This window comes from Balaenoptera borealis (assembly GCF_965194805.1).
Source record: "Balaenoptera borealis genome assembly, chromosome: 19".
NCBI classification, from domain to species: domain Eukaryota; kingdom Metazoa; phylum Chordata; class Mammalia; order Artiodactyla; family Balaenopteridae; genus Balaenoptera; species Balaenoptera borealis.
The window spans coordinates 32883542-32902655 of NC_138878.1; the positions used below are offsets into that span (position 1 = coordinate 32883542).

The 19114-nt window shown below is 40.2% G+C and overlaps 2 protein-coding genes and 1 long non-coding RNA gene across 20 annotated transcripts in view; 2 read left to right on the plus strand and 1 right to left on the minus strand.

Annotated features, from left to right (window-relative positions):
* Positions 1–18109, plus strand: part of BRD7 (bromodomain containing 7) — a 41359-nt gene extending 23250 nt beyond the window's left edge. For 3 of the 13 annotated variants that reach the window (XM_082366640.1, XM_082366647.1, XM_082366642.1), the window contains 11 exons: positions 1638–1822; positions 2843–2966; positions 3626–3701; positions 6063–6293; positions 7029–7164; positions 9287–9398; positions 11348–11404; positions 13767–13881; positions 14178–14321; positions 14536–14679; positions 14991–15228. In XM_082366640.1, coding sequence (XP_082222766.1) covers positions 1638–1822; positions 2843–2966; positions 3626–3701; positions 6063–6293; positions 7029–7164; positions 9287–9398; positions 11348–11404; positions 13767–13881; positions 14178–14321; positions 14536–14679; positions 14991–15046 — 1380 coding nt within the window. In that variant the 3' untranslated portion in view covers positions 15047–15228. Of the gene's footprint in view, positions 1–1637; positions 1823–2842; positions 2967–3625; positions 3702–6062; positions 6294–7028; positions 7165–9286; positions 9399–11347; positions 11405–13766; positions 13882–14177; positions 14322–14535; positions 14680–14990; positions 15229–17821 lie in introns of those variants that run through there. The other 10 variants (XM_082366648.1, XM_082366649.1, XM_082366652.1 and 7 more) reach the window with 8 other exon arrangements.
* Positions 1–19114, plus strand: part of LOC309616285 — a 409627-nt gene that overhangs the window by 111682 nt on the left and 278831 nt on the right. The window lies entirely within an intron of this gene.
* ADCY7 (adenylate cyclase 7) overlaps positions 18605–19114 on the minus strand; it is a 59389-nt gene continuing 58879 nt past the window's right edge. For all 6 annotated transcript variants that reach the window (XM_082366619.1, XM_082366614.1, XM_082366615.1 and 3 more), the window contains exon 27: positions 18605–19099. In XM_082366619.1, coding sequence (XP_082222745.1) covers positions 18953–19099 — 147 coding nt within the window. In that variant the 3' untranslated portion in view covers positions 18605–18952. The remainder of the gene's footprint in view (positions 19100–19114) is intronic.

Genomic DNA, 19114 nt, shown 5'->3' on the forward strand with positions numbered 1-19114 from the left:
TAAATGCACACAGAAAGAATCACACACTAATATTTTTTAAGTGTGTATTAAAACCTGTTTTTAAAAATCAAATTAGTAATTTTTTTTTAATAGTACTAATCAGTTTGCCAGGGATTCAGAGAAAATTTCAAACACTGGTGAAACTTTCAAATACTATTAATTGTTACAGTTTTTCTAGAAAGCAGTTTGGTAGTAGACATCAGAAACCTTAAAAATACTCATTCTCTTTGACCTAGTATTTTTACTCCTAGGATTATTCTAAAGAGATAGAGATTCCTGGAGACTTTTATTTATAATAGCAGAAACTTGGAAATAAGCTAAATGTCCAGTAAGGGTCGTTAATTAAACCATGAGATGTACATGGGATGAAATACTATACAGTTGTGAAGAATATTTTAAAGAATATTTAATGATACAGAGGGGAGATACTTGCAATTTATTAACTGAAAAAAAACTTTGCTGTTACAAAATGTTTATTATAATTCCAATTTGTTAATATGTGTAATGCTTAGAAAAATACTAGAATGTTAAACCTGTTAACACTTTTCCTCTCTGGATAATAAATTAACAAGGTATTTATTTTCTTCTCTACCCATATCTTTGTCTGCCATAAAATATATTGCTTAAATAGTTTTAAGATTATTTTAAAATTATAGTCCAGTAAAAATAGCAGGGTCCATTTCTTGAGGCTCTCAGTCTGTACTGCTAATACAGCAGAGTATGATGAGGAAAGTCCCCATCGTGAGAGACAAGAGGCCTGGTCTTAGTCACTGGTTCTGTGACTTTAGGTGAGTCATTTAGCATTTCTGGGCTACACTGTTCTTATTTGAATGACCTCCGGTCCTTTCCAGTTCTAGTTTCTATTATTCCACAGAAGTCTACCCTGCTGTTGCTGTGCAGCCCTGAGGAGACTGCAGTCCATATTTTATCCAGTGACAACACTCAGAACTAAAAGGCAGAGTAGTCACTGGGAACAAATCTGCCTCTTTAACATTTGTCCAGAAACCTCAAGTCCTTAACCACCATGAAAATTTCACAGCATATCAATGCAGTGGAAAATTCAGCACGTTTCACAAAACAGAAACAATACTTCTTTGGTTAGAACATTATGCACTCTGAAAAAGAAACTATGCTAGCAGCCTTTTTATTCTCCTTGAGGCATGTTTTCACACAGAGAAAAATGCCAGAATCATCATTGATCATCCCAGGATACCAGAATGTAAGGGATCTTTACATGTTCACATGCTCTAGGTTTTAAATACCTGATAATTCTTAAATGTCAGAAGATAAAACCATTCTGTTAAATATAAAACTTTAACATCCTATTAAACTAAATTTTACTTTTTAAATTTAGTACTGCAAAGAATACTTAGTATTTATTCACACTTTCTCTTCTGTGAACTTTTTGATGATGCAACAGAGTTATAAAGCATTCTCTTACATTGGAAATTATCTGCATTGAAGGAATAGACTTTATTGTCCTGGTTCCTAAATATTCTACTCTGTTGGTATGATCACATTTAATTTTTTTTCTTCCCCAGTTAATAGGGTAAGTGCAAACTCTTGTGGGGGAAAAAATGCATTACTTTCAAAATGAATGACAAACATTCAATAAGAATATCCTTGAATATTTTTAGGAGAGAATTCAGAGCCTGAAGCAGAGCATAGACTTCATGGCAGACTTGCAAAAAAGTCGAAAGCAGAAAGATAGAACAGACACCTCGCAGAGTGGGGAGGACAGCGGCTGCTGGCCAAGAGAGAGGGAAGACTCTGGAGACACTGAGGCACAAGGCTTCAAGAGTCCCAATAAGGAAAATAAAAAGTAAAGAATCTTTGCAATATTAAGGTTAAGCTGTCTTTTTCACACCAGTATCGGGAGAAAATATTGATTGGGGGGCCTGCCTTGGGTCCATGGTTGGTTGGGTTTTGTCCTGAAAGTCCATTTTGATGATTTGATACCCCTCTTCTCATACAAAGCATTACATGGAATTGTCCAAACACAGTTCAGAAAATAGTTCTGAATGTCTATTCTGTATGAAAGTAGTTTTAAAACCAGTAAATTACCTTTAGGGACTCATACTGTCTGTGAGTTTATTTTAATAGAACTATTTGTTTAAGAAAAAAGTGTGTATTCATTATTTCATTCCACAAAGGAGTTGAGACCGTACTTAATTAAGCCTAAGCACAGTTAAAGCTACCTTCTAAACAGATGGCTGTCACTGAGACGTGTGCATGTTTTCCACTCAGTGTCAACTGGTAGGAGCAGTAATGAGCCACTGGTCCTACCGGGCAGCAGCTGGCATGGCCAGACGCAGTCGTGTATATCCCGCTCACACCACTGCCTACTCTGATGCCCAGCACCTCGCTGTCAACCCTGGGAGAAGGGTTTAGCAGTGTGGGATTTCTGCTGTCATAATGCAAAGAAAGTAAACTTGTGACAAGTTTTTGTTATATTTCTAAGATTTATACATTTTAAATGTACGTTTATTTTAAATTTTAATTTTAAAAATTGGACTTAATAAAACAAATTGTAAAACAAATTGTGCGCCCCTCCCCTTTTAAAACATATTTGAGGTGGAGTTTCATTTTTGTGAATCTTCTAAGAAAAAAGTTTAAAGCAAGTAACACTGGACACAAAAAGGGAGGGAACTAACCAACCTACTTGGTTTGCCTTACTGTTGGTGTGTTATTAGGGCCCCTTACCAGGTCATTAAGGAACAAAGTTTTAATTGGTGTCAGTAGTGCAAATTTCTCCGCTTTAGTTGTATTCATATTTGGAATTACATTTTAATGTTTTCATCTTATCTTTTTTTTTTTACTTAGTACTAATGTGTGTTTTCAGGAAAGACAAAGATGTACTTGAAGATAAATTTAAAAGCAATAATTTAGAAAGAGAGCAGGAGCAGATTGACCGCATTGTTAAGGAATCTGGAGGAAAGCTGACCAGGCGGCTTGTAAATAGTCAGGTGATCAAGCTTTTCCTTTCTTTTCATTACCTACTGATTCAGGTGGTCTGAAACTTTCAGTTTTTAAGTTGCTTGTGTACTTTTAATCCATATCTGTCATAGAGCTCTGAAGGAGAACACTCACAAAAAGAAAACGTAATAATATACTTGGTTTGTAAAGTACATAGTATTATCCTCTGTCACTGGATAGAGGGATTTGGGTTTGTTTTTTTTTTTTAAGTGATGTTAATGTGTTCTAAAGTTGGAAAATGAACCACAGACTTAAGGCTTACAAAGAAAACATTTATGTACTGGTCTTTTCAAGTCATATTGTATAGCACGTTGGTTCTAAAACCAAATGAATTAATACATGACTTTGGGCAAGTCACTCCCCTTCCCTGGCCTTCAGTATCCTTTTTTAATAGAGTGAACAGAACTCGGTGACCTTAAGGACCCACACAGCTCTTCAAAATTCTGAGATTTCTCTTACCTTCATTTCTTTAACCCATCAACACCTGTGTGCATGGAGACAGGTGTGAAAGTTGATATCTGAGTATAATGATGATCGCTACCTGTAATATTAGTTTGACTAAACTAAGGTAAGGTTTTCTGATGAGCAGCATATGTACATATGGTATATAAAACTGTTCATGCCATTTGAATACTTTGGGTCATTGCAGTGTGAATTTGAAAGGAGAAAACCAGATGGAACAACAACATTGGGACTTCTCCATCCTGTGGATCCTGTTGTAGGAGGTAAGTTCACAGAATTAGACTGTGCATGAACTTGATGCTAATTTGGCAAAGAGCAGTAACCTGGGTTAACATTTTAAAGCAACAAGTCTGAATATTGATAAACCTAACTGTATTATCATCCGTAAAGAACTTGGCTAGGCATCATCGTGTACTTCATGCTAACAGCTAGCCTAACTTTATTTCATCCCAAATAAGCACTACAGATCAAGTTTTCTTTAAAATATAAAGTGCCTGGAATATCATACCCACCATTAGCAAAGCCAAAATATTAGGCAGTCATTTCTAGCCCTGGTTTTAAGAGACTCTGGTATAAAGGCTCAGTTATTTCTTGAAGTATCTCAAAACCCTCAGACTATGGCATAATAAATTTAACTTGACTTTTTAATTTCAGGGAATAAAATGAATACATATGCCATGTAGTACCTTAATGGGAATGGAATAATATATAGTTAATGACATATCTTTCAGTGTGGTTGATAGAAAGTTTATAAAGGTTGGGAATCACTTTTAGAAACTCAAGTCATACTTACATTTTCTCAAATGATATTTTAATGGAGATAGTATAGGGAATATTTTAAACGTTGGTGTAAGAATGGGAAATTTATGTCATTCATCTGAGGGGGGAAAATCATGTGATAAGCATGAGAATATTTTATAAATATCTGTTATCCTACTGCCATTAGGAGAGAGTTAATTGGAGATACAAAAATGAATAATGACAAAATTCCTGCACTTCAGGAAATAGTCTCCATTATTTATTGTTTGCTATGAGCAAGACACTGTCTTAGGAGCTTGAGATGGAGCTAGGTGTAAAAAGGGAGCAAAACATGAAGAGACAAGTCCCTCTTACGTTCTGTGGAGTGGGGAAAGGAGGACCCAAACAAAAAGAATCATGTAAAGAGATGGCAACTTGTCCACCATGAATCAGTACATCAGAGGAACAGAGCAGCAGAGTAGTAACAGGATATACCTATCTAGTGTCTGGGGGTCAGAGAGGTTGATCCCAAAATGGTGAGTAAGGGATTGGGGAATAACAGGTAAAAAAAACACCTTGAAGCAGAGAAGAGCTTGATGCATTTGATGCAAGCCTGTCAATGTTCTCTTTGAGCATTGCATTCCACTCTTGAAATGCTGAAGGAGAACATTAATAGCCTCCTTTACTTAGAAGAAAAGGAACTGCTGCTATGTTTTCAAAACAAAACTCATTTTTTACTTTTATATGAACTTTTCATAAGAATGTTTTAGGGTCTTGGGTCAAAGAAAATGCCACAGGGAGAAAAATAAAAAGAAAATGCCACAGGATTGAGAGCATTGCTCTCTCTAGTATAGCCGTGATGAAAATTTGGTGATGCAACTAAGTTGATTTAGGTCACACCCTAAGATCTGCCCCTTTCTTTGTACTTGGGGTCTGGTCTCTGCTCTTGGTCTGGTTTTCTGGATTTCCTGCTTCTGTAGGCGTTATCAGATGTGGCCAACGCTGACTTGACTCCTCACACACACAGCAGCTCCCCCAGGAGGCCAGTTTACTGGTTTAAGGTAGAAGATGCCCCTGTCTCAGCTGCATCCTCCTGGTTGGAGGCACTAGTACCAATTGGGACACCAAATTCCAGACTGCTTACCAAGGAAAGAAGATCTGATTTAGGTGTTTGAAGTTTCTCACAAGTGCTTTTATTTTATCACACTGATCACATGTGGCAGTAGACTCTATTCCAGGGTGGTCATGCTACAAAAATCATCTCATCTCTTCTTCAAGAGAAAATGTCCTTTCTGTTGGATTTTGTTAGAGACCACGTTTTGTCCTGATACCATCCTTCTCAGTTCTTATGCTTGTATCACAGATTTCTAGCATCATTACAGGGGTTCGTTCCTGGTTTACAGACATCACATCGTTGAAGGCTATTCTTCCCTGCAGTGCAAGTCTTCCTCAAACTAATTCAGATTAACTTATCCTGAATATATTATGAGTTCTTGTCTTTAATCATGTATTTTCCCTTAGTCTTTTACTTGACCTTTTCTACTGGTTTACTTCCATCGTCTTAACGTTAAAAGATCCGACCTTCAGGACTTCCCTGGCTGTCCAGTGGTTAAGACTCCACGCTCCCAATGCAGGGGGCGCAGGTTTGATCCCTGGTGGGGGAACTAAGATCCCACATGCTGCGGGGTGCGGCCAAAAGAAAAACTAAAAATTAAAAAAAAAAAGTCCATGTTTAAAAAACTTTAAACATGTTTTTTAAAGTGAAGTGCAACACAATTATAAAGAATTCCAGGCTGCAGTAGAGTATAACGAAAAGGACCAGATTTTGGTCCCACGTACATTCCTTCCTTTCTAAGCTCAGATTTTCTTATGTTAAAAATGGGTAGAGCAAGGGCTGCCCAGAGTCACGTGGATGGCATGCAGCAGTGTGCGCACAGACGCTGAGCGAGAGCACCATCTGGACCACTGCCACCTGAGCTGCCGCCACCGTGCTCACTCTTATGTTTTAGAACCAGGCTACTGCCCTGTGAGACTGGGAATGACAGCTGGAAGACTTCAGTCTGGAGTGAATACTTTGCAGGGGTTCAAAGAAGATAAAAGGAACAAGGTAACTCCAGGTAAGGCTCCCACGTGGTCATCAAGTTTTTTCTTCTCTCTTTCTTAAGGAGCTGAGGAAAAGAAGCACTCTCTTTATGGTATTTTTGCAACATTAATTAGCTATTTTATTAAGAAGAAACTGAAAAATCAGTATTTTTTTTTTCTAAATTTATTTATATTTGGCTGCGTTGGGTCTTTGTTGCTGTGCGTGGGCTTTCTCTAGTTATGGCGAGCGGGGGCTACTCTTCGTTGTGGTGCGCGGGCTTCTCATTGCGGTGGCTTCTCTTGTTGCGGAGCACGGGCTCTAGGCACGCGGGCTTCAGTAGTTGTGGCATGTGGGCTCAGTAGTTGTGGCTTGCGGGCTCTAGAGCACAGGCTCAGTAGTTGTGGCGCACGGGCTTAGTTGCTCCACAGCATGTGAGATCTTCCTGGACCAGGGCTCAAACCCGTGTCCCCTGCATTGGCAGGTGGATTCTTAACCACTGTGCCACCAGGGAAGCCCCTGAAAAATCAGTATTAGTATTCAAAATGAGCTTTGTTATTTCTTTTTTTTCCTCGCCCCTTTGCGGGCAAAGATTCACCTGAGTTGTGACTTCCCAGATATGTTTTGGAGAAAATGTTTACCCTAGATTTGTATGCCAGTCAATGAAGTAGCAAAGTTAGAAGGGAATAATCTTTAATAAACAAAAAAATAGATTGACATACAAGTTAAAGAATGGTATTGTGGTTTTGTGTGTGTGTGTTTTTATCAACAGTGTTATACTTGAATTATGGACCCTACAGTTCTTATGCACCACATTATGACTCCACATTTGCAAATATCAGCAAGGACGATTCTGATCTAATCTATTCAACCTATGGGGAAGACTCTGACCTCTCGAGTGATTTCAGGTGAGTCACCAGTTCATCAGTATTCTGAGTGCTACATTGTCCTAAAATATTGATATACATAAGTGATCTATTGATAGACTTACAGAGTTATTCAAACGGTAGAAAATGTGTTCAGTAATTTTTTTAACTGACAATAATCAAATAGACCCTTAGTTACCATCGCTCTTTAATAGAGACTATATATTTTAAAGAAAGAACGTATCTCCGTAATATTTTCTGATGTTGGCATCTGTAGTATTTTAATTCTTACAAAAATATCTTTTTAAAGATGCTGTGTACCTCCACTTACTAAAATTCAGGAGCTTGTTGCTTCAAAATGTTGATGTGCCACCTGCTTTACTGTAACAGTTTTGTGTGTCAGTGAGTTGTTCCAAATTTGATCAGTTTGGGAAGCCACAACCCATTTTCCCCAAGATAAGAGGTAGGACATGATTCGATTCCTAAGGCAACCCACATCCAAGCCTGTTTGACCCATCACTTACCAGTAGACCATTGCAGTTACACTCAACTATCCCTTATTAAATGTTTCTGTTGGAAGATAACTTTGTGTTCTTATTTAGGATGTTGGGTACTTTGCATCCCATCAACATAATGAAATGTCCTGATTTACTGGGATTCTGGCTTGGGGTGGGGCACTGAGCTTGGGTTATTCCTCCTTGACACTGGCACTTTGTTAACTTTTGTTATATGTAAGAATTTAACCCAATAGATTAACCAGTCTCCTGGTGTTCTGACAAAGGGGGGATTGTTCACTTTTATACATGTATGGTGGTAGTGGTGGCAGTGTTTTTATAAGGCAGGGGTCCTTAGTCAGTGACTGTGGTTTAAGAGCAAGCCATTTGTATATCCTTTAGACCTCTTCTCACCAGCTTGAATAAATTCTTTCAGGATTATTCATCCATGCATTCCACATACAGGCATTGCAGGTGCCTTGTTTTCCAGGCAGTCTTCTAGATACTGGGGATTCCCCTGGGAAACAATGCTGACAAAGACCCATGCCCTCCTGTCAGGTGGTAACAGGTGTTTTGAAGAAAAGTAAAGAAGTAAAGGAAGATAGAGAGTACTAGGATTGGGAGAGGGGTGCTGTTTTAAATAGGGTAGTCAAGGAAGGCTTTGCTAAGTGAACATTGGGCAAAACTGAAGGCAGTAAAGAAGCAAACGTTGCTGCCATCTGAAAGAACATTCCAGCCAGTGGAATAGCTGTGCGAAGGCCCTGAGGTGGGAACCTGCCTGACACATTTAAAGACCAAGAAGAGCAGTAAGGGCCAGGAAGAGTAGGGGAAACAACTGGTGGGAGTAGATCTTTATAAGGACTTGGCGTTTTATTCTAAGTGAGATGGGAAAATATTGGTGGCTTTTGAGCAGAGTAGTGACCAAGTCTGGCTTATAATTTTAAAAGGATCACTATGGCTGCTCTGTGGAAAACAGATTGCAGGGGAGCAAGGGAAGAAACAGAGGAACTGCTGTCATAATCCACGTGAGACCTGGACCGTGGGAGTGGTGGCTGAGGTGCTGAGAGGGGATCAGTAGTCAGCCAGTAGGATTTCTTGACTCACTGAAGTGGGGTGTGAGGGAGCAAAGTCAAGGAGGACTCCAGGGTTTCAGACCAAGCCTAAAAGGATGACATTGCTGTTTACTGAGAAGGGGAAGATTTTAGAAGGACTACTTCGGGAGGAAGATCCAGCAACTCAATTTTGGACATTTTGAGCCTATTAGACCTCCAAATGGAGCTGTCCAAAGAGTGTGGTCCAAACTGGAGGTGTGACTTTTAGAGTCTTTTAGTATCTGTGAGAGTCCTGAGCTGAGTACGATCACCTTAGGGAAGAGGCAAGGAATTCCACAGACTGAGCCCTGATCCCCTCCATCACTGAGGTCTTGTTCTTCTTTGAAGTTTCCCCAGGAGCATTTCCTTTTCATCGTGTTCTTGGTATTGTTTAATTCTCTTGTGATGATAACTTGATCACTGGTAAATATGTAAATACAGTGTTGTGTCTAGATGGAAAGTTTCACATCATGGGGTATAAATTAAAGGCATCTAATGAAATAGTTGGCTGTGATAGGAAGATTACGCCAGTGGAGATGATTTGTATGAAAATGACTTTCCCAACACACTCTCTTTCAGCATCCATGAGTTTTTGGCCACATGCCAAGATTATCCATATGTTATGGCAGATAGTTTACTGGATGTTTTAACAAAAGGAGGACATTCTAGAACCCTGCAGGAGGCGGAGATGGTAAGAATGCTGCTAAAGAAACAGTGATTTATCATTGGCCCTCAGGTGTTAGTCATCAGTGTTATGAAACCATGGGATTAACCAGTGTGACAGCTGAACTCCATTGCACTGAAAAGACAGCCCAGCCCGGGTGGAGACCATGGGTGGAGGACAATGAACGGAAACGAGTAACTCGGCTACCAGGATCTGTGAGGGCCAGTGATTGTCATTATCTCCTCATCTTGGAAATGTAGGAATCAAAATGGGGGTTATAACTCAGAAGTCAGCTCGTGTTATGTACCCTAACAAAAAAAGGAAGTCTTGCTCACTGGTTTGACATTAAGTTGACTAAAATGATAGGGAATGTCCTTTTCCTTATTACATAGTAATAATATAGTGGTGGAGCCTCAAGTAAAAAAGTAAAAAGCTTCCTCATTGCTGTATTTTATTAACACTTGTAAACTAGCTCCAGTTCAGTTGGACATAGTTCATAATCTGGGATAATTCAGAGACTTGGCTCAAAGATTAAAACCAGAAAGTGTTCCTTCAGTGTAGAGGAGAGTTGGTCTCCAGAATGTCCTTGTCACCATAGTTAGAGGAACCCTGTATCTCCTGGGGGTCATAACTCTTCCTGGTGGCTGTGACTGTAGTTGCCTTGTCCTCTGCCCTCGCTGTACCTGTGGCTGCTGGTCCTTGGGTGACCTGTCAGCAAAGCTGAGTCAGCGCCTGAAGTTCAGTGAGAATTGCTGTAGAGTCTTATATCTTAGCACATAAACTGCTTTCTTCACATAACCTAAAAAACATTCAGCTTTACATCAATTCAAAAATATTTTTACTATACCCTTCCCAGCAATTAACCTGAATTAATTAAAAGTCTTGAACTAAAATTGCATATCTTTCATTTTGTTGATATGGCAATATATTTCAAATTTAAAGTTCCTTTGCCCTTTGATCCAGCAGTTCCTCTTAGAATTTATACTGGAAAATTAAGATAGAGGTTACATATAAGCAATACAGTGTTTATAATTTTTTAAAATTGGGAATCAGTTAAATAAATCACAGTATAACCTTTCAAGAAAAGATAACAGGGCTTCCCTGGTGGCACAGTGGTTGAGAGTCTGCCTGCCAGTGCAGGGGACACAGATTCGAGCCCTGGTCTGGGAAGATCCCACATGCTGCGGAGCAACTAGGCCCGTGAGCCGCAATTGCTGAGCCTGCGCGTCTGGAGCCTGTGCTCCGCAATAAGAGAGGCCACGATAGTGAGAGGCCCGCACACCACGATGAAGAGTGGCCCCCACTTGCCGCAACTCGAGAAAGCCCTCGCACAGAAACGAAGACCCAACACAGCCATAAATAAATAAATAAATAAATAATAAATAAACCCAAAAAGTTAAAAAAAAAAAAAATGAGATACAATTTAAAAAAAAAAAACAAAAAGAAAAGATAACAGATCATGATTGATTTTTGTGCATGATACATGTATTGTTTATATACACAGTATCTCTGAAGACTAGGATTATGGGAAGTTTTCACATTCTCTATAGCATTTGAATATTTTACATTCTCTGCTGTCTGCAAGTATTGCCTCTTTTCATGCAGAATACACCCTGGAGTACTCCTATCTTCTCTTTGTCAGAGATTTCAACCACCTATTGCTAAAAATAAGACTCCATTTATTTAGGTCCTTGTATGCTATTACCAAGTACCTTCTTAAACATGTGTGTTGCTTCTTGATTGGTCATAGAACTATCAGTCTTGAAGTCACCAGTAATATGTACTCTGGACTCACAAAATACTCTCAAAATGCTAATAATTATATCTAATTCATTTTTGGTTTAAAAAATTATATTTTGATAATCCATATTCTTATTCCTTTTATCTTGCCGTGAAACTCTTGATGTTTTTCTATTTTCCTTGATATTAGCCTTTTTATATATCTTTTAAGAAAGTGTTTTTCTTTATCCTTACAGTCATCTCCTGAAGATGAAGGCCAAACTAGGACACTTGACACAGCAAAAGAAATGGAGGTGATTATATTTTTTACTCTTTATAAGAAATATTTAAATGGCGAATAAGCTAAAAAGCCTAAATGATAAAGCTTTTATTTTAAAAGAAAAATATTTATTGAGTGTCTCCTGAGATCAAAGAACTTTCTTTGCCTGTGGGGAATGTAGTAGCAGCGAGTGCAGTAGATAAGCACACACGTAAACAAGGGAGCCAAAGCCAATTACCGTACAGAGTAAATGTACATGTTGTGGGAACGCAGGTTGGGGAAACCAGCTGCTTTGGACAGCTGAGGAGATCCTCACAGAGGGACTTCCGGATGAACTGGGCCTAGAAGGATGAACAGGGTTCCCCCAGCACAGGCCCAGGTTTGTGAAGTGGGTAGAACTTCATGTGTAATGACCTGAATAGATCTGAGCAGGCAAGGCACATGTGCAGAGCACCCAGAAAGTGAGTGACCACAGGGTACCTGGAGAGAGGAGGAAAGGTATTGAGGACCAGATGATGAGTCATATATGCAGTGCTTAAGAAGTTGAGATTTTATTTTAGAAGTTAGACTGCTGTGATCAAATGTGGAGGCGAGAGAGGGGCTGGAGGGAGGGGACCAGTGAAAAGCTATAGGACTTATGCTAGTTAATTTTTTGCTTAGATAACAATACTGTGGAAGAGAGTGAAGATGTACAATAAAGAGAAATACAGTAGAAATAAAATTGACAGGACCTGCACAAGGTAGATATTAGTATTGTTAGCTCATATTGGACATACAGGAAAAGGAGCACAGCTTTGGCAGGGAAAGAAATTTCACTCGGTTTCAGGGCTGGTGAGTGTGATTTGAGACATCAATGGAGGTGTGGATCTGGAAGTCACTGGTGTCAAGGTAGAATTATTGTAGGTATTAGGTGACTGAGATTGTCCAGGCAGGACACGTAGGCTGGGAAAAGGCCAAAGAACAGAACCTTGGAGAGACCAGTAGTTAAGGTGGCAAAACCACGGAAGACTGATGCAGGAAAGAGTCCAGCAGTGTCAGATGCTGCACAGAAGCCCAGTAAGAGGAGACCAGCAGGTGTCATTTGTAACCTTAATCAGAGTAATTTCAGTAAAATGGTGGGGACAAGATAAAGGTACCGTGAGTTAAATGACTGGAGGAAAACTGGGACATTGAAGATCAGAGAGACGTAAGCTCTTTGAAGGGAAAGAAAACTTGAAGATGTGAGATCAAGTAAAGACAGATGCAAATGTAGATGGTACTGACAAAATCATGTCATTTTCCAAGAAAGAGGAGCCAAGCAAGGTCATGTACTTGGCGAGCCGGCAAGAATGAAAGAAAACTTCAGAATGGGAAAGAAAGCTGGGTAAGAAGTTTATTGAATAGAGTTGTAAGGGCCCACGAAATGGCAAACCATAAGTATCAGTATGTACTGATACGGTTTTCTCCACCACACACTTTTAGCCCGTATGTCGGTAGAGAAATAGGATGTTCAGACTGTCCAAGCTCGGAGTGCGATACCAAAGTATAAAAGGAACCATTAACTTTTGTTTACTCATTGTCAGGATTGATCTGTTCCTAAAAAGCAGTGTTGGGGTTATGGAAACTCTGAGTCTTGTGATTCCAAAAATAAAACTCCACCCTTTTTAGGATTTTGCTTCTCCCATGCAATACTACAGCCTGGCTTTGGGGCCTGGAGGAGACCCAGGAAGTATCTTTTTTTAAAAATATTATTTATCTTATTTATGGCTGTGTTGGGTCTTCGTTTCTGTGCGAGGGCTTTCTCCAGCTGTGGCAAGTGGGGGCCACTCTTCATCGCGGTGCGCGGGCCTCTTCACTATCGCGGCCTCTCTTGTTGTGGAGCACAGGCTCCAGATGCGCAGGCTCAGTAATTGTGGCTCACGGGCCTAGTTGCTCCGCGGCATGTGGGATCTTCCCAGACCAGGGCTCGAACCCGTGTGCCCTGCATTGGCAGGCAGATTCTCAACCATTGCGCCGCCAGGGAAGCCCCAGGAAGTATTTTACTATGTTCAAGATCTACCACAGGGAAGTGCAAGTGTATGGACTGAAACACTGCCTGTGAACCTCACAAACTGCGGCCTTGTCACAGTCACCAAAAGCGCTTCACAGAGTCGGCAGTAACGAGGCTTTTATCTTTAGAGTGGTGATGAAACAACTGATGCAGATTGTGTAAGACACACCATTCCATTACCGAGAAGTGTGATTTATGGACACTTTGCCAGGATTTGGGAATGGCATTTTAAAGGTTTTTATAGGCATCAGAATTATAACTCTAAATAGGTGAAATAGCTTGGCTTATAAACACAAGCCATATTCTTAATTTCTCATTCTAGCACTGTCAGGGCTTAGCAAGCTCAATTAATCTTTTTTTTTTAAAGCAGATTACAGAAATCGAACCAACAGGGCATTTAGACTCCAATAATCAAGACAGGCTTACAGCACTGAAAGCAGTAACAAACTTTGGAGCTCCAGTTGAAGTTTTTGACTCGGAAGGTAAGTGTCTCCAGAGGGTTTGAAGGAAATACTTCACGATACAGGCAGTCAAGATTTAATGTCACAGTAGCACAGATTAACATAGCCATTCACTACAGGAACATCTTGACTGGCCATGCTTCAGTGGAATAGTAAAGTGTGTCTGTGGTGGTGATTTCATTTGAGGGGGATTACTCCTTTGAGAAGACTAACCAATAAATAGCAAAACCCCAGAGCATAGTACTCAATTTATTGCACAAGATCACGTACAAGTATGTCCATGTTGTCCTTAGTAAGTTATTTTTCTTACCACACAGAAGCTGAAGTGTTCCAGAGGAAACTTGATGAGACCACCAAACTGCTCAGAGAGCTCCAGGAAGCCCAGAATGAGCGTTTGAGCACCAGACCCCCTCCCAACATGATCTGTCTCTTGGGTCCCTCATACAGAGAAATGCATCTTGGTATGTTGTACCTCTGGTAGGAGAATAAGGGTGCTTAAAGGGAAAATTTCTGAGTAGTGATACCACAATAAAGTAACACTGAAGTGAACACCATGGACAGTTTATTTTTTTCCACTTATATATTTATTGGGCTTTTGTTTTGTTTTTTTTAAGTTATCTAAAGGAACCACATTTCAGTACCTTGAACTGTCTTTATGTTGATTTTTCTTTCCAGCTGAACAAGTGACCAATAACCTTAAAGAACTTGCACAGCAAGTAACTCCAGGTGATATTGTAAGCATGTATGGAGTCCGAAAAGCAATGGGGATTTCCATCCCCTCCCCGGTGGTTGAAAACAACTTTGTAGATTTAACAGAAGGTACGTGCCCTGTGTCTCCGGTAGAGTGGAGGGCTAAGTGTGAGTAAAAGTAAACATCGGTCTTCCCCCTCCAAGTAACATCTGAAAGGTTTTGTCTCTGCTGTTAACATATAAACTATTTAGTTTTCTTTCCATCTTGTCTAAGGAATAAAGATTTCACACATTTGCCAAAAAAAGCCACAGTGATGCACCTAGTCTTTAACCTTGAACATAGTAAAGAAGGGCTGTCAACAGTTACTCTTTTTACCTTCACATACCTTTTTTAATTAAAAGGAAAAAAGTACTGAATGAAGGGGGTTTTTTTCTTCCAGATTTTGAAGAACCTAAAAAGACTGATGTTACTGAGTGTGGACCTGATGGGATTTGAAGCTAACTGGTATTTGATTATATATTATGTATATATTTTTTTCATTCTTAACTTGGAAATGCTTTTTCAGAAGATATTAAATATTTGTAAATTGTGTTTTTAATTAAACTTTGGAACAATTAATTTTAATGTTCCAGAGATTGGACTTGTGTTAGGTAATAAAGCTGAACCTGGGACTGTGAGCTGTAGTGTGCGTATCAGCTAAGTTACCCCTTCACCTTTCCCTGGGGCTAAATCTGAGGAGGAAATGATAGAGAAAAGCTCAGAAAATAAACAGCCTTTTTATGGCCATCCATTAAAAGAAGTTCCCCAAATAACTGAAATCCCTCAGTTTTCCACATCTGCCGTACTGCTCATTAAGGAAATTATAACCAAATGGTTCCTGACTTACCAGATTTCACCTTGATGATTTATTTAAAAAGTGGCCTTGTGAGGAATGAATGATTTTGACCTGTTGCCATACTGAGCAGAAAGTGGGTGCGAGTAGACCTGGGCAGAGTTCTCGCAGAGCAGTGATAGTGCTGCTTCCTTATGTTTCACAGGCAGCACCATGACTGAGAAACTTTTCTTTAAAATCCCCATCCAGTGAGATTTTCCATTGTTATACCATGAAAACAAATACACTTAAAATACCTTTAGAATTTACTAGTGTGTCCCCTATATACCTGTTGGGAATGATGTCCTTATGTAGAAGGATTAGGGGCTTCCCACCACCACAAAAACAAAACAAAACATATCAGGAGCTTCACAGCACTAACTTGTCTAGTGTTCCTTTTTGGTTTGTTTTTGCCATTTGTCAGAGGGTTATTTGGAACTACGGTAAAAGGATAAGCCAAATAAGATAACAAACTAAATCATCCATGAATACATAAGGAAATCAGCAAGCTTAAAGGAAAGTTTACGTTTCTATTTACTGTTTCTCACAGGTCACGTCTGCCTCTGCCGTGCCCCCTAAACTAATACTCATTTACTTTTACCTGAAATGCAAAGGTCAAGTGCCCAAGCAGTCTAATTACTTAAGTAGGAGACGATGATGTGGTCCTCTTCTATAACCAGGCACTAGACTGTAGCCTAGTTCAGTGAACAAATTAAGCTTAAGACCCTACTCAGACTGCATGGAGCCCTTCTGTAAAACACCCAGGCAGGAAGCTACTTTATTAGTTTCTTGACTTTGAAAACTAACACTTAACAAGTAGGGTGAAGGAAAATTCAGTCTCTCAAGAGAGTTAAGATGACCTAATCTTTCAAAAACATACTTGAAATCATATGCCAAGAGAATTAAAGAATCAGTTCAAATATGTATTTATCAAGTCTTTTTAGAGTTTGTTTCTCAAATATAATTCAGGCAGTAACCGACTCAAACTTTAGATCTACTTAGCTAATAAGGTAAGTTCCCGAAGACCAAGAAAACATTTAAATTCAAAACACCTTACGACATCAGGTTTTCCAAATTGCTAATTTAATCTATGAAAAGCCAAACAAAGGAGAAACACCGTTGCTTTATAAAAATGAAATTATAACATTTTGAAACAAATGTTACAGGTCTATAAATATTCAGTATACAGAATAACCCCTAGTCATTTGCATGTACTTTCTCAAAGCATATTTCTGTACATATACACAATGTATACAGTGGTTAATGATCTTGTCAGGAAATTTTCTTAATAAGTAAACCAGACAACTTCAGGTGTGATTTTCACTAGCATCAGTGAGGCCACCTCAGTAGAAATTTGAAGCAGGTCCCTGACCCATAGAGAAGGTCAGTGTTAGGAAAGATACTTGTCATAAAGCAAAATGACACCTGTGAAGAAATGACTTGGTAATTGGAAAACAAATTTATGAAAAATAAGTGATTTTTATGGTCAGTTAGTTATACACTATGATCTGATCATCAGAAACTCAAAACTTAATATTCTTATCATCTGAGCACAGTGAAAGAAAAATACATGAATGGTAACCAATTATTTTTTAAAACTCCCAACTGGGATTTCTTTGCTGGAGGAAAAAAGTAATTTGCATATTGCAAGAGCAGAAGTATGTCCACCTCAGAGAGGCCCAGCACACTGATGTGTGTCTACACCATATCAGTGACAGAACCTTCCCGACTTCCCAGGAGAGCCCTGTTGAGCAGCCCTGGTCACTCCTGATTTTAAGGGTACAGATTTCAGCATAGTACTTAGATGAAGAATTGGTGTGTAAAAAAGGCAGTTTAAGTACAGCTTATTTCCCTTACCAGCGTTTTCACAATGAAATTCCTTTAGGCCAGCAAGTTCTTGTGATTTATTCCTACCTATTCCAGTTTCATGCAGAGCATCAGCTCTGCCAAGAGCCCACCCAGCCCCCAACAAGACACAGCACCAGCAGGCAGCAGCTTCGGCTCCAGTCCCTCCCTGCCCGTGGCTGGGGTGCCAGCTCACCCCACAGCCCTCCGTCCCAGGCAGACCTGGCTGCTTAGTCACCTGTCTGCAACGTTGTGTGATCTTTTGAAGCCTCACGTATGCAAGATTTTCTGTGTAATTTCAGGGGAGTTCAGGGATGACTTCTGGCTAAGAATTCCTGCTATATAGTGAAATTCAGCTGTATTTATTAGAAACCCCGGGGATACTGTGGTTATGAGGTAATGAAGTCAGTTCAGAAAAAGGAATGGGCAGTTCGGTTATTTCTCACCTTGAAACAACATAGGTAGACTTCTTTCCATTCTTTTGGAGCTAAAGTGCTGTAAGACACCACCTCACAGACCTGGCTTTTTCACTTGCCTTGATTCATTCGGTTCAGAACAAGAACATCCGAGCACCTGTGAGAGGGCTGGCTTCCCAGATACAGGAATCTCTACACGTGCTGATGCTGAGTAGATCCTCTTAGTGTTGAAGCTCTGCAAAGCTAGCTATGAGGACTTGAAGGAAAGAACTACAGGCTTCTCTCCACACGGACTCCATTCCTTTCCAGTATAAAGCTAAGAGTTGGAGGTTGCAGCGGGTGCTCAAAAATGCGTGAGGAGTCAAGGAAGGGCTAAGAGCTTATACCTTATTTTCTAGGCTTTTCTCATTAAACCTAATCTCAAAATTCTGGCTTCAAAGTTGTTTGATTCAAAGCCAAGGCTGTGACACTCCTTGCCTGCCTGCTGTGAGCCACATTGCTCTGGGCTCCATCCACAGCTGAGCTGATCCCATATGCTCACACTGGACCGTGGTCCCACGTATGTGTCAGTGGTCACAAAGGCAGAGACTACACTGCAGAGAAGATGATTTGTCTAGCATCTCAGAAGTCATTTAAAGGATAATAAATAACCTCCATTAACAATGTATCCATTTACAACAGACACATGCCAAAGATGACAAGAAGTAAGAAGTGTCCACTGTGGGGTTTTCTCCCTATTGTTTGAAACCATTTATAGATTTAAAACAAACAAACACCCTTTCAACTCTTGACCAGAATGCCTGTATGAGAAACGTGGACTCTTGTAGCTGTTCTGCTGGGGAGAAAGGAGTCTCCACCCATCCTGGACAAGAAAAGAAAAAGGAGTCTCGCCTGTGCAGCTCACAGGCCAAGGGGGGAGTAGGGGTGGGCGGGGTTCTCCAGGTCATGCTCTGAGGTCTCCTCCACAGCACCTGGGGAAATGAGGGTCTAAAACTCACAAATGAGCCGTTCTCTGCTGTGCCGGAGGCCGAGTTGCAGACTCCGACAGCACAGAGGTTCTGGCTGCCTGTGTGTAAGGCTTGGTGGTCGCCTCAAGCTGAGAAATCCTCTAGTGCCAGTTCAAGGAAGCCATGCACAACCACCTGCTAGGGGTGGTAATGGCCAAACCCTTGGACTGCCTTTGTGACTGACGTGGGGCTGAGCCTTCCCCCTGGCTTGCTTCAGGGAAGGAAATCGGCTTCCAGCATGTTCTGCACCTACCTAAAACTCTCAGTTCAGCCCCAACCCTTGAAACTTGGCAGTATCCGTACAGACAAAGTAAGTCCGCAGTTCGCCTTTGCCTTTGACGTTAATCAGTCCACGGCATTCACAAGAATAACCTAGTCCCTGGAGGATGGTACATGTCTCTTCAGTAACCTGAAAAGGAAAAGA